Source organism: Berghia stephanieae, chromosome 8 (genome assembly GCF_034508935.2).
Source record: "Berghia stephanieae isolate SIO BIC M18660-M18661 chromosome 8, UCSD_Bste_1.3, whole genome shotgun sequence".
In the NCBI taxonomy this organism is placed as follows: domain Eukaryota; kingdom Metazoa; phylum Mollusca; class Gastropoda; order Nudibranchia; family Aeolidiidae; genus Berghia; species Berghia stephanieae.
In genome coordinates, this window is record NC_088367.1 from 450,269 (window position 1) to 465,836 (window position 15,568).

General features: G+C 37.6%; 1 protein-coding gene across 1 annotated transcript in view; it reads left to right on the plus strand.

Moving 5' to 3' along the window:
* The window catches only part of LOC144977978 (low-density lipoprotein receptor-related protein 6-like), a 218,783-nt gene that overhangs the window by 21,454 nt on the left and 181,761 nt on the right, over positions 1–15,568 (plus strand). Inside the window, 5 exon segments of the mRNA XM_078923386.1 lie at positions 3,306–3,708; positions 4,998–5,177; positions 10,577–10,728; positions 10,731–10,796; positions 13,834–13,965. Coding sequence (XP_078779512.1) covers positions 3,306–3,708; positions 4,998–5,177; positions 10,577–10,728; positions 10,731–10,796; positions 13,834–13,965 — 933 coding nt within the window.

The window sequence follows — 15,568 nt, forward strand, 5'->3', positions numbered from 1 at the left end:
AATTAGATCGCAAAATGGGTATCAACACAGATAATTAAAATTTTTCACCATAAATGTTGTTTTTTAACCTATATTGATGATACAGAATAATTAAAACCGCCCAATATAGGTTATTAAAATTTTTTAGAAAAGACCCAAACCGCCCCTTAAAACGGCAATCTGTATTGTCAATTTGGAGTAAACACGATTACCGCTGGCAATGAGTTAAATACGACAGGTAGCGGAGTCGGTCTGGTCGGAATAGACAGCCCCGAAAATTGAAACTCGATTATATCATGTTCTCCAGGAATAGTCAGATGGCTGTTGATAAAAAATGACACTGAAGTCTCACTGGAGGTTAACACATAAGAAGCCTTTATTTTTTAAAGTATTTCCTGTTTTAACCAAAAGGGGAACAACTATAAACGACTAGGGCAATGTTCTAACAATAGAGGTAACAAATTATAATTAACATTAAAGAATAGGGTATAATAAGGGACATAATTCATAACAAACTAACTCAATGAAAATATTAAATGATTATCTTCCTTGATCATTCACACAATTCTATTAAGGAAGGCATTTTTTTTCACTGTAACAAGTGAAACAATTAATTACGCAGCAATTTTTTCACAGTAATCTTTTTCATCCAAATGAGCAGTACAAGAATGGTGTTTTTCATAACTTTAATGTTCAAGATCAACGCACATACTACCACTTCGTCTGCCTACAGAACTGATCAGAGTTATCATGCGGGTGGTTGGATGGGAGCATCACCCTTGAATCATATACCTATGATGTTCGCATGGGTGTACGATCCGATAGTGTTGTCGTTTCTTCTTCTCTTTACTAGCCTATCCTGCTTCTTTGGTTTGTGATTGTATTTTTGACAGGGGATATTTTTTTTTTCTGTAAATCTTCTGCCTGTTTGTTCTTGGTTATTTATAATTTAGCTTATGATATCTTTAGGTTATGATTTTGATTTACATTTGTACTACTTTTGTTAGATTGCTTGTTTTTTTTGTTTCAGCGGTCTCTCATAAAACCTCAATTGTGTTGGAAGAGACCTAAAGCAACAAACAAAGAGTTATCATTCGAAGATAAATTTGTTGCACAGAAGTGGTTTGTTGTGAAAAATGGTTCTGTTGTTTCACATCATTCAATGTCAGTGAAACTTGAAGATTATTTCTTTTAATCAAGATATTTTATGTAGTAGTACTAGTAAGCTTCGCAGTATGTGATTCAGTCATGGTCGATCAGTATAGCTGCTCTCTCCATCCATGTTGTTAATTGTTTCCATTGGTCATGGTCCTGGGCCAGAGTTTTGAGGCTGTCAAGATCTTGTTGTGACTTTAGTACGGAGGGCACAGCAGTATTTCTTAGTTCTTCAGGGATTAATTTGGCCTCCAGTGGTCTCAGGTTCAATCCCCACTGGTGTCCTTATCCTATGGTCCCGTGTTCACTTTCCAGTTGTATCCACCTCTCATAGCCACATTCTCACTCCCCACTAGTGTCCACAAGCTATAGTCCTGGGTTCACTCCCTACTGGTGTCTACTTCCTATAGTCCCGGGTTCACTCCCCACTTGTATCTATTTCTCATAGCCTTGGGCTCATTCCCCACTGGTCTCCACCTCCTATAGAGTTCAGTCCCTGCTGATGATGTCCATATCCCATAGCCCCAGGTTCACTCCTCACCGGTATCCATAACACACAACCCTGGTTCACTCTCCACTGGTGTCTACCTCCCATGGTCCCGGATTCACTCCCCACTGGTGTCCATCTCTCATAGTAGTCCATCTGAACCATTCGACCCATTGAGCCGGATTTTATCCCAGTTTCTATACAGCTAATATTAATGTTTATGCTGTTTTGATTTCTGATAGAATTGTGACATTTAGAAGTAAGAAATTCGCCGTGGTTCAATTAATTAAATAAAATAGAAATCATCTAATCCAAAAGATTATCTTCACATATATATCTTTTATCATCAAATGGTGATAAACCAATTTTTAATCCTCTTATTTCAATAGATTTTGTGTTTCTTATCAACTATACTAAACATTGTTTTATGCATTACTTTTTTATTTTTTACACAATTTTCATATGATTTTGAATTTAATTCTGTTTTAGCTGTTTTATTAACTCCTTTTGCAGAACACTTAAATTGAATATCATAATTACCCATAGATTTTACTTTTTTAATTGCATTTTGTTTTCTGAAATAGTTTCTATTTAATTGTATATATTTTTTCTGAAATAGTGGCGGGGGGGGGGGGGGGGTTTAAATTGTATATATTTTATTTTTATTTATTTTTTTATTTTTTTGTAGTGCCAGTACAGGGGTACTGGGGAGGGTGTTTGGAATTTTTTAGGGGGAGGGAGGTAGTAATATACTATATTACTAAAAGGGTCTAATGATGGGACATAATTCATAACAAACTAACTCAATGAAAATATTAAATGATTATCTTCCTTTGATCATTCCACAGTAATAATCTATAAATTATAAATATATGTCAATCATTACAGAATAGTCTTAGATAGAGTTGAGGAGAGAATCCCTTAGTATTTTATTTTTGTTGTTGTTGTTTGGATGATATATACAGCTGTTTTATGTTTTGTTTTTTTTTCGTTTGACATGTGAACCAGTTATCATACAGAAATGGGGAGGAGGAATGAGGGATGGAGGAGGTGCTTGCTCACACACACATACACACACACACACACACACACACACATATATACAGAGAGAGAGAGGGAGAGAGAGAGAGAGAGAGAGAGAGAGAGAGAGAGAGAGAGAGAGAGAAAGAGAGAGAGAGAGAGAGAGAGAGAGAGAGAGAGAGAGAGAGAGAGAGAGAGAGAGAGAGAGAAGAGAGAGCATTAGTATTTCATTTCCTAGATGCGTTTTGTTCTAATCTTTATGACTGGACATGTGAGTTAGCTATCATATAGACTTTGTGAGAAAAATGGTTTATTGAGAAATTTATTGAGCAAGATGATTCCATGGAAATGAAATGTCATTACTATTTTTTTTAAACTATTACTTTTCAGATCAGAGTGATACTTAGCTGCTAAAAGCTGTAGACTTTTAATATTTGGCTTTCTTTAGTAACCTAGTGAATGCTTCTTTTTGTTTACATTTCAAGATTCGAACATTTCTCTGCCGTCATACTGGTTTTGTAGTAATGTATCTATGTTTTCATTGTTTTTTGTGTTGGCTGAAGAAGGTTTTTGAGCCCGAAACGTTCCGTGTTTAGCATTTTGTTCTTTGTTTTTTTGTTTTTTTTTAAGCTATTGTATTCATTTTTGTTTCTGACTTTTTCAGGCAATCCAATATTGTTGTTTGCCAACCACCGAGATGTTCAGCTTGTGGAAGTGGCCAAGTCTCATCAGCAGACTTTGAACTCGTCTGTCATTATCCCTGGTCTCGAATATGCTGCGGCTGTTGACTTTAATTATGAAGAAGGCATCATCTTTTGGTCAGATGTCACCCAGGAAGTGATCAAGCGAGTGGCCCTCAATGACACCAAGCACCACAGGACAGTTGCTTCCAAGGACCTCAAATCGCCTGACGGTTTGGCTGTAGACTGGATTGCCCATAAGCTGTACTGGACAGACTCTGAGACCAATCGTATTGAGGTCAGCAACTTGGATGGCAATCATAGGAAAGTTCTATTTTGGCAGCGACTTGACCTCCCCAGGGCTATTGCATTGGATCCTCAAAATGGGTAAGTATATATAGTTTTATATATATATATATATATATATATATATATATATATATATATATATATATATATATATATATATATATATATATATATATACACACACAAACTCAGCGAACATTTATATTATATATAATGTTGTTATTTGTTTGTTTTTAAGGGTTTTACGGTGCTTGCAACATATTTAGGTTATATCAGCGCCAGTAAAAAGGAAGAAAATGGGATGGTAAAAAGTTCTAGAATTAAAAATGAAGCACCCAAGAAAAAGTAAGACATAGGGGAACTGGGAACAAATAGGGTTCAGATGTAGATTCCAAGAGCACACTATCAAAGTTCTTAGTTTGAGACCACCTATAAGTCACATCTGGACACAAGCACAAAATCCAACAAAGAGGAATACACTCAAATGCTTCCATTATAAATTCAAAATAACAAATATAATAATAATACATAACAGGGAGATGATTTACAAGGAAAAAAATATCATCTCCCAAAACAATAACTATGCATTGGACTATTTCCCTCCCAGGTAGGACAATGGCCAGTACCATGACAAAACGAAGTAATCTCATTTCAAGACAAAGACAGAAAGCATGTTGGAAAACAGATATAAAGGGGATAGAAGATACAGTATGTACCCCCTGCCCATGATGGGATATATATATATATATATATATATATATATATATATATATATATATATCATACAGAAATTTATATATACCATTTCAAGAATCAGTTTTGATTGCAATTCAGCATGTGAATTTAATTGCTTTTGAACGAAGAATATTTTAGACTTAGAAAAAAAAAATAGTTTTGAAAAGTGTCGCACTTGTGCTAAGACCGTAGGACTGGGTCATAATCGTTTTGTGTTCTGGGAGCAATTAGAACATTTCTTTAAAATCTGAGATTTAATCGTGTGTTGCCAAGTACAAAAATTTGGTTAGATTTATTTCCTTTCTTATAGAGTGGTGTGCAGCTGATGTTCTTTGATTCGAAGATGGCGTGCTTTTAGTTATATTTATGGAGATTCAAGCATTATGAAATTTGTGTATTTGTTGAAAAGGAAAAAAAAAAACATTATAAGAAAATATCAGCCCCCCCCCCCCCCCCCCCCCCCCCCCCATATGCACACAGAACTAAACAAAAAGAATACAGAATATCAAAGTGTGATCTTATGTTATAATGTTTTAAACTCAATGTTTAGTTTAATGCCCTTTTCTACGTTCTAGACCGTGTGTTGATTGAATCTGTTTTTCAAATTATTCTTTCTCCATGAACAAATGTAGATACATGTATTGGACGGACTGCGGCGAGGTGCCTAAGATAGAGAAAGCAGGCATGGACGGCAATGAGGAGACAAGATCTGTTCTCATCGATGAGAATATCGTCTGGCCCAATGGACTCACTATTGACTACGGTGACTCCAAATTGTACTGGGCTGATGCTAAACTCGGTTTCATTCATAGGTTAGTTCTACCTTAATATTATTCATTTATATCAAAGACCTATCTTTTCTGCTGCCAGAAAACCATATCAAAACACAAAACTGTGTGTAACCTTTAACACTTATTAGGTGAATGCATGTGTCCAGCACATTGAACACTATTAAGAGGACAGCACACATATAAACGCCATTTCTTGGGGCTTGATGGTTTATAGGAGTGAACAAAACTCACAAAATCAAACAAGTCATTTCATGTAAACAACAAGCCAGAACACTGAGATAACATGGAAATGTCTTTGTAATTCTTCGTTGTCCACCAATCAAGGGACTGAATTTGGTAGATAATGCAATTAGGACTTGAGTGAAAATCAATTACTAGTTGGTCTCATATCAATGAATGACAAGGAAGAGAGTGAAGTCAACTTCATTCATTTTATAGGCATGAGTATTATAACAAATACAATCGGAAGTCTTTAGGTACAGTCAAATCATTATACTGCTTTGTATGTGGTACTCTGGTTGGACTTTTGAGACGGCAGAGCATCTAGTCGAACGGTGTGTTGTGACGATGCTACCCGGTGGGTTTGCGACGGTGCACGAATGCGGACCAGACTTTGCTGATTGGGTCGATCGTCATAACATAGTAGTGTGAAAACCATAAGAGGCTGCTGCCTTCTGATTGGTGGCTCCCCTAATTCGATTCCAGCTCTTGGTGGGGACAAAGACAAGTCTTTGGAAAGAGCTCTTTACTCACATGCTGTCATTGATCTCAGCAATAAAATGAGTACATGTTCATTGTCAGCATAATTGCCTAGCAATAGCGCCTTGCTTATCTTGTACCATGTCTCAGCCTAGGGAAATTAGGCTGAATGGTCGAAATTATCAATGTGAAAACAAGTATTGTCTTTAGCCACTGTTGTTTCTACTTGGTAATCAAGTGAACAAAGGCTAGGGCTATTGGTCAGTACTGACTCCCAGGCGCGAGCACATGCGGGTCAGTACTGACGAACAGACGCCAGTACCTGGAGGTCAGTACTGACCAATAACCTGGTGTCTATTGGTCAGTATTGAACAACAGGTGCCACCGCCCACAGACAACCTCTCTTCGGTCTGTGCCACCGCCCACCATTGATCAGCACTGACGAACATCGGACCTGTTCGTCAGTGCAAAGACCTCTTCGCACTTATTCGTCACTTCCAAAAGTATACCATTTAAAAAAAAAACAATTAAAATTCCAGGCTCTCAGGCCAACTTATCCGATGGCACACAGTAACACTTGGTCACCTAGATAAGTTTGATTTCTAACGCGTTAGATGCCGTTGGGGCAACGATATGACTCGTTATTTCAAGCCACCGTAAGATTCTATTTTATTTTATGTTGTCCATTCTATTTCTTTGGGTTATTTTGTTTTTATTGTTTTTTTTTTCCCCGTATATTTTCGTTATAGCTTTATTTAAAGAAAAATAGAGGAAAATGTGTTCTAATATTTCCTGTTACGATTCTTTTATAATACTTTGTCCATTCTATTACTACTACTACCACTCACTACTACTACCACTACTGCTACTACTACTACTGCTACTACTACTACTACTACTACTTATATGTCTTTTATCTTCCATTATTTTCTGGAAGGTTCTGTTCCCTGACGCTGACCTTTTCTTATCAATCAGATTACCCCCATGGGGCACCCTATCCTCTACCCACGCTGACATTTCATTCATACTGCAACCTCAACCACCATTGAGTACAGACGACAAAGTTATTTTTCATTATATTTTATCTGTTTTCCACGTTTATTTGTGTATTGTTGTGTTAATGAAGGGTTTGTACCCGAAACGTCCATTGTCTGTTTTGTTCCCATACGAAGCCTTTCCTTTTCACTCTTTCGTTAGTATTTTACGATCACCGGCTTCAGGCAGCCCTTACCGTTTTCTACTTTTCCTGTCTCAGTAAGATGCGAGCAAGCCGAATTTCAAATGACAGGAATGAAGAAAGACGAGACAATGAAAGAGCTTTCACTTTCAGTTCTAGCGCCACGCATCAGTGCAGTGAGCATGCGCGTTGGATGAACCGAAATATAGGGCTTCCAGTTTGGCGTTTCAACACCAAATTTGGTCTTTTTCTCAGGATTGGACAATTTCACTTGTTTAATTAATTGATATATTTATTAAACAAATCTCACGTAAACCGACAAAAAGATTTAGTGAAAACAAGGGCTTCCCTGCGACTAGTATGGGACAGGAAATGCTGATTTATTTGTCGTAGAGCAAGTTATTTTAAAAAATGGTATTTTTCCATAATTTTGGTACCGTCAACGCCCGTGGCCAGGTCAGAACTGACCAATTGGCATCAGTACTAGTAATAGTAATAGTATTAGTCAGTACTGACTAGTGCTGGGTCGAGTTTGAAACGATCAAATCGAGCGGGTTTTCGATCGAGTCCTCTAAAATCGAGTCGGTTTCGGGCGGGTTTCGAGTCAGTGACGTCATCGAGCAGTGATTCGTTTGAAAAAAAAAACACGAGCAACTCGTTTGCCACAGGAAACTTCACATACCCCTCCCTCTCTTATGTCTGTGGCTGGCTTGACTGCAGCTGGTTATGATGGGGGCTGCCAGATGGCCAAGTTCAAAATTGGTTACTAAGAAACGCTTTTCTATTATTATTCATTTAAAAAAAAAATCTTTTATTTAAAAAAAATGAAAAGATAAGTTTATCCAACTGTAGTCGATTGTTTTGTTAATCAAAACAAATGAGTTTTTCAAGGGAGTCAGAATGCTTGTGGTGTTGGGCTATTTGGGGTCTATTTGACTACTTGGGCAAGAAGAAATCTGGCTGTCTGGCAGCCTTGATTATGATCGTTCGTCGCATCACCACACACATACACACACACACACACACACACACACACACACACACACACACGCCATCAAACAGTTGTTGATGGTGAAGGGTTGAGACCCCCCCCCCCCTCCCACCACCATCATCCCGCTGTCACCTTAACATTTCATATTTATGTCGCGCCAAAAGTTGTCGGCCGCCCCCACCTCCCATAATTTGTCACTGGTCGTCATCGCCTCTTGTGTGTGCGGGAAAGGTCGTGCCTTTCATTTCATTATTTGAAAAATAAATGAACAAGAATGGTGTGTTTTTATTAGGTAGGTAAATAATAATAATATTTAGCAGGTTCCACACCCAGACACACACGGATTGCCCGGACACGATGATAACGATGCCGACGACAATGGATGACGATGATGATGATGATGATGATGATTATCGTGTTTCTGTTTAAAAAATGAAATACTTTAGCAGGTTCCACCCCCGCCCCCCCACACGGATAGACCGGACCCGAAGATGATGATTGTGGTTTTGCTGGCTGTTACGGCTGTGATGAGGATGATGATAATGATGATGATGATGATGATGACGATGGCGCAGATGGTGATTATTTGTTCGGTCGCTCAGTGGTACGGTGTCTCTTGTCACAAAATCAAGCCTTGTCAATGGCCGGATGAGTGACAGTGATTGTTGAAAATTGTGATCCAGACGTTAAGTCCGTGTGTCAGGCACTTGACTCAGGTGTGAATGTATTCTTATCTTATAAGCAATGACGGGTATTGTAAAGAGCTTTAATACAAAAAGACTCCAAACAGCGATCGGTACCTACTGTACGAAATGGATGTATGGTCGATATGGCGTGCCGGAGGAATAAATTAAATTAAATATTGTGAAGTTCATTGAGCATGGTAAATCCTTGGAAATGCGCTTTGAACTAATACACCTGCTAGACAACTCCGATTCCAATATAAACGACTGATTAATATTCCCATATATAAACTATAGTTAGCTGAAAATCTTTCTTTGTCGGGACTCCAAAAGTATGGAACGAATTAGACAAAGAAATCAAAGGGTCTTTTAGGAGCACTGATTGATTTTAGATTGATTATTACATTGAAATGTGTTGATATTTATTTTATCCATTATTATTAGGGTGGTGGTGGTGGTGGTGATGATGATGATCCCGCTGATATGATGGTGATGATAAATAAATTAAACATAATTCCCTTTATTCATCCCATAGGGGAGATTCGTCTTTCGGGTCTATTCTAAGGGAAGACTGGAATAACCCAAGCGATAGCCGCAGTGCAGCGCCGCAAATTTAGTTAGGGCAAGGTGACTTGCTCAAGACCACTCAGCGGCGGGTGATCGAACTCGGTACCTTTCGGGTGCCAACCAAAGACCGTACCGCTGCCCCTGATGATGATGATGATGATGATGATGATGATGATGATGATGATGATGATGATGATGATGATGATGATGATGATGGGAACTAACAAAGAATACACAGGCATCTAAAATTGAAACATTCCATATTCAAAGCTAATGTTTTACTTTAAAAAATTGAGCTTTACAATATCCACTAAATGTGATCAAAGCGCTTTGTAAAGGGGTCCCCGGTCAACAGCAACATTTAATATGTAGGACGGGACATGCCGCCTGTTAGGCGATATTACAATTTTTCAGACAAAGACAACGCTGTTAACGGCCAGGTACTCATTTTACACCTGAGTACGGTGAGAATGTGAGTAAAGAGCCTTGTCCAAAGACTCAACTATGCACCGAGCGCGAGGCTCGAACCCAGGACTTTCCGATCCCAAAGCGGGTGTCATACCACTAGACCATTATAATGCACGAGAGCCATGGTCGACTAGAGTACTACCTATAGTTACGTCATGACTAGACCACATAGCCGCACTACTGTAGGAGTGTTCATTGATAGAGGGATGCGTGTGTGTCATAGAAATAGCCTTAGTGTGTGTGTGTGTATGTGTGTGTGTGTGTGTGTGTGTGATAGTCAAACTTTAGTAGGTTTAATGAAGTCTTGTCACACACGCGTGATACACCTATACGAATTTCCCTGCCACTGCCACCCAGACACACTAACATCTGACAAGGAGTGAGGGCTGTGGAAGAACCACAGACTACCGTGTGCAAACATTGGCGATTGGTATCGGATGGCAAACTGTGATCGTTTGAATTTGAAATGATTCGAAACACTCGTTACCCCTCCGCTCGCTCGAATCCTGATCGTCTCAAGCTCGTCTCACGTGTCAAGATCGTCTCAAGCTCACAACCCGCCTGATCGTTTTACGATCGAGTGATCGTTTTACTGACTCGCTCTTCCGGCATTGAGATCGAGCACTGACTCGTGGCTTGGCGCTCGGTCGTCGATCGAGTAAAAGCGATCAAATAACCCAACACTAGTACTGACCCCCAGACGCCGGTGCCTGTTCGTCAGTACTGACCCGCAGGTGCCAGCGCCTGGGGGTCAGTACTGACGAATAGCCACTCCGGTGAGCAAAAATGTTTTAAAATATTTGATTAAAGTTGAACAACTTTCTTTTCTTCAAAGCTGTGACTTCGATGGTAAAAATCGGAGAGCCGTTGTGAAGGGTAAACTGTCCCATCCATTTGCTGTGACTTTGTATGGAGATTACCTGTACTGGACAGACTGGGACACTCATTCCATCCATGGCTGTGACAAAATCACGGGTACAGGTCCTTTATCGTCATGGAAAATATCTACTTTCCTATGGACATACATGCTTACATGAGGAGTAGACAACCCAAAGGTTTGTTCTTTATTTTACCGTAATAAAAAGTGATAAGTAGTCAGTCCTTCAGAGATACAAATCCACAGGAATTGGGCAATTTTAACCAATTTCTGTTGTGTTTAGCGTCGAGTAACAATACCTTGCTACCTTTTGGATAGGATCCTGGTCTTACGCAAAGTAGTTTTTGTTAGATCTAAATGACCTAGCTACCCAATTATTGCTTTCTAACAGAGGAAAATGTGTCCTTACCTTAGGCCATGCTGCAGTGAAGCTTAAACTCCGGTTTTACCAGGAAAAAATCTGGCCTGGAGAAAAAAATCCGGATTATGGTCAACTTCCGTCAAATTCCAGTGAGGTCACATTGTCAAGGACCCCCCCGCACTACCACATTATCATCACTGCCAATACTACTACAACAATCATCACTACCTTCACTAATACAACCACCACCACCGCATCATCACAACTAACCACTACTACTGTAACCACCGCCACCACATCATCATCACTACCACTACTAACTACTACCACCACTACCACACCATCATCATTACTACCACTACTACTAGACAACCACCATCATCATTATTACTACTACAACCAACACTACCACATCATCATAACTAACTCTTCTAAAACCACCACACCACCACATCATCATCACTGCAACTACTACTACAACAACCACCACCACACCATCACGATCCTAACTACTACAACCACAACCAACACATCATTATTACCACCACTACTACAACCACCACCACCACATCAATATCATTACCACAACTGCAACAACCACCAGTACCACATCATCATCACTACCACTACTATTACAACCACCACCACCACCACATCATTATCACTACAAGTATTACAACCACTACCAACACATCATCACTACCACTACATCAACCATCACTACCACAACTACACATCACCACCATCATCACATCATCTTCACTAACACGTCTTCTACAACCACAACCACATCATCATCACTCGACGATGACTACTACTACTACTATTACTACTACTACTACTACTACTACTACTACTACTACTACTACTACTACTACTACTATTAATACTACACTTCTACGATGACTACGACTACTACTACTACTACTACTTCTTCTACTGCTACTACTACTACTACTACTACTACTACTACTACTACTACTACTACTACTACTACTACCACTACGACCACCTCCACAGCGACATCATAACATCATAAAACTACGACTACAACCGTCACCACCACCACATCATCACTACCAATACAACCACAACCACCACCACCACAACACCCTCACTACCACCAGAACTACAATCAGTACCATTGGCGTTTGGATCTTTACTTTATTTGAAATAAAGAAACTTTGGGATTGTATTTGGCATTATGATTACATATAATATAGTTCTCATTAGTTATCTATTTAGAACTATACAATATGTAAACACAATGCCAAAATCCATCCCAATTCCCTAATCTTGTGTGAGGAAATTCCTCTTTTGACATTGAAATTCCTCCGAGTGGGGTCTGAAAGTTCTGTGAGCCAAATTTAAAGTTGGCATCTCTGCAGACTGCCAAGGTGGCTAATGACCGCCCCCCCCCCCCAACACTTAGATCTAGTTTAAGTTTTGCTCTGAGCCCAGGATCATAGAGCCATACCACAAGAACTCACACTTTACTGCTATGGTATCCATATAATCATTGTGTGGTTTGCCTCCATCAGCTTTGACTCTGAATTATACACACTCTTTTCAGATAATTTAACTTTTGCTCCCCTATATTTTCACTGCTGAGACTTCTTTGTGATATTTTGAAAAAAAAGAAAGAATTTCCTTAAGAAATGTACCAAGGCCAATTGGTCAATTTTAAAATAAATATTTATATTTAATGTAGTCTCATAAGGCTTGGGTGAATGCATTCCATATTAAAACAAGTCATTCTTTCTTGGATAGACCTGAGGGATATTGGAGGTAAACATTCATTTCTATCAATAACATGCTTTTTTAAAAAATGTGTTGTATTAATGTTGTCAAACAAATGTAACCCTGAAATTTATATATATAAATAATTTCCAAATGGGGAAAAAAAGATTGGGGTGGGGGGTACATTTTAAACTGACTTTGTTGTTTTAATTTAAATTTAGAATACCCGCTTTTCTTGCAGCTAATTTAAAATATCCAAAATGAATAAATAAATAGAAATAAAGTAGTCCTTCAGAGCCATGAAGTCCATGGAGCCGGAGTTTATCCTAGTTTCTATAGTGTGAAACAGACAATAGCAATTGCTCGCTATCCTTTGGATAGGATGCTAGTCTATCGCAAAGTACTTTCCACCAGATCTAACAGACCTAGTACCCAATCACTGCTGGGTGGACAGTAAATAGACGGAAATAGCTTTTGCCTCTTTTTATTGAACTGGAGTGAACACGTGTAAGTTTTTAGTAGCACAAGTGACATAATGATAAGAATTTGCTCATTACCAGCCATTGAGGGTTTTATTTTTGCATCCATCCCATTTACCATGCCACGTTTACCTTTCAAAACATTATGTTTTGATATCTAGAGGTAAGAAAATACGAAGGAGTTAACACAGCTGATAGAAATCAATTGCCTTTGCTAGCGAAGTCAGAAAATCCGTCATGCGCGTCCTTGGTATAGGTGTCCTTGGTTTTTGCACTAAAAAAGAAGAGCTAAATATATGCTTTAGTATAATATGTAGTCACTTTCATAAGTAAATTCAGATCTTGTAACGTCATGGCACCATGGCATATTGATGTAGTACTAAATATATATATTTTTTCTTTGATGTTTCTAGACTTGATTACTGTAACATGCTCGTGTATTCTATTCTAAATATTGTTCTCAGCAAACTGCAGTGCATTCAAAATCAGGCAGCAAAATTAGTTTTAATAGTGATGGTTGAAATTTTAATCTCTTCTTTGATATGTTTTAATGTTTTAAAATATTTTTACTATTCTTAGATTTTAATAATCTTTCATTTTGGTTTTTTTGTTTTTCTGTGTTTTCTCTTTCGTAGGACAAAATATGTGTGGGAAAGATAATGGAGGTTGTTCTCATCTTTGCCTTTTGTCTCCCACTGATCCTTACTACGTTTGTGCCTGTCCAACTGGTGTACGACTTCTTAACGACAAACGGACATGTGCCAAAGGTTTGTAACTGTTTCTGCCATTGTATAGGGGACAAAATAGTTATCCATGTCATTGAAATAAACTATTGTCATCTTAAATTGTATGGGTTTTAAAAAAATTAATGTAATGTAACATAACTTTCTCCATAAATCAAAGCTATGAGTAATTCATCATGCATTATTCTATTTAAACAATGAACATCATCATTGTGAAATTTTCATCTATATAAGAGGGAGCCGACATGTATGTGTTTTTAAAAATCCTGTCTCAATGCATGTGTAGGCTTTAAATAATCGAAATGCCTATTATTGTTACTGATCGATAAATAGTACATTAACCATTGACAAAAAGATTATTGGTACTGATCAATAAATAGTACATTGGCTATTGACAAAAAGATTATTGGGAGTGATCGATAAATAGTAAATGAACCATTGACAAAAAGATTATTGGTACTGATCAATAAATAGTACATTGGCTATTGACAAAAAGATTATTGGGAGTGATCGATAAATAGTACATTAACCATTGACAAAAAGATTGTTGGTACTGATCAATAAATAGTACATTGACCATTGACAAAAATATTATTGGTACTGATCAATAAATAGTACATTGACCATTGACAAAAAGATTATTGGTAGTGATCGATTAAATAGTACATTGACTATTGACAAAAAGATTATTGGTACTGATCAATAAATAGTACATTGACCATTGACAAAAAGATTATTGGTAGTGATCGATTAAATATTACATTGACTATTGACAAAAAGATTATTGGTACTGATCGATTAGTAGTAAATGAACCATTGACAAAAAGATTATTGGTACTGATCAATAAATAGTACATTGACCATTGACAAAAAGATTATTGGTACTGATCAATAAATAGTACATTGACTATTGACTAAAAGTTAATTGGTACTGATCGATAAATAGTACATTAACCATTGACTAAAAGATTATTGGTACTGATCGATAAATAGTAAATGAACCATTGACAAAAAGATTATTGGTACTGATCAATAAATAGTACTGTAATGTCGTCGCCAAGTGTATTGTATTGATATTGTTTTATCAATAATAATAATTATATTTAAGTCAAACCTCAAAGAACAACACAACAAGATTGTCAGATGATAATCGGAAAAAGGTTTTATTTAACTCAAACCAAAAACAATGTGCAGTGTAGCCAGTTTGGCAGTTTACAACTAAACGTTAAATAAATACAACTAAACTTATTAATCGATATATTACATCCCTCCATCCTATGTTGAAGACATAAGGGGTTCATTTAAAATGGAATCAAAATCAGAAATTTGCGATTTGGGATTACTGATTACAATGGTGATTTACCATACCAGTAAAAAATCAAAATTTTATTACTTTTTATACAGTGTAACATTGTCCTCCATCCCTGTTAGAAACATTTTCCAGAATGATACTCATTTACTGTGAGTGTGAGTGATACAGTAGTGATTTACTACTCATATAGCGTATGCATTACAAATCAAGTTTCTCAGGGGGTTTACGAATCCTTTCAGATCTGCGTAATGGTGGCAGATTAGGGCTGCTAAGCCTTGATTCTTTTTCAGTTGGTGTTGAAATTTGAGATGGATG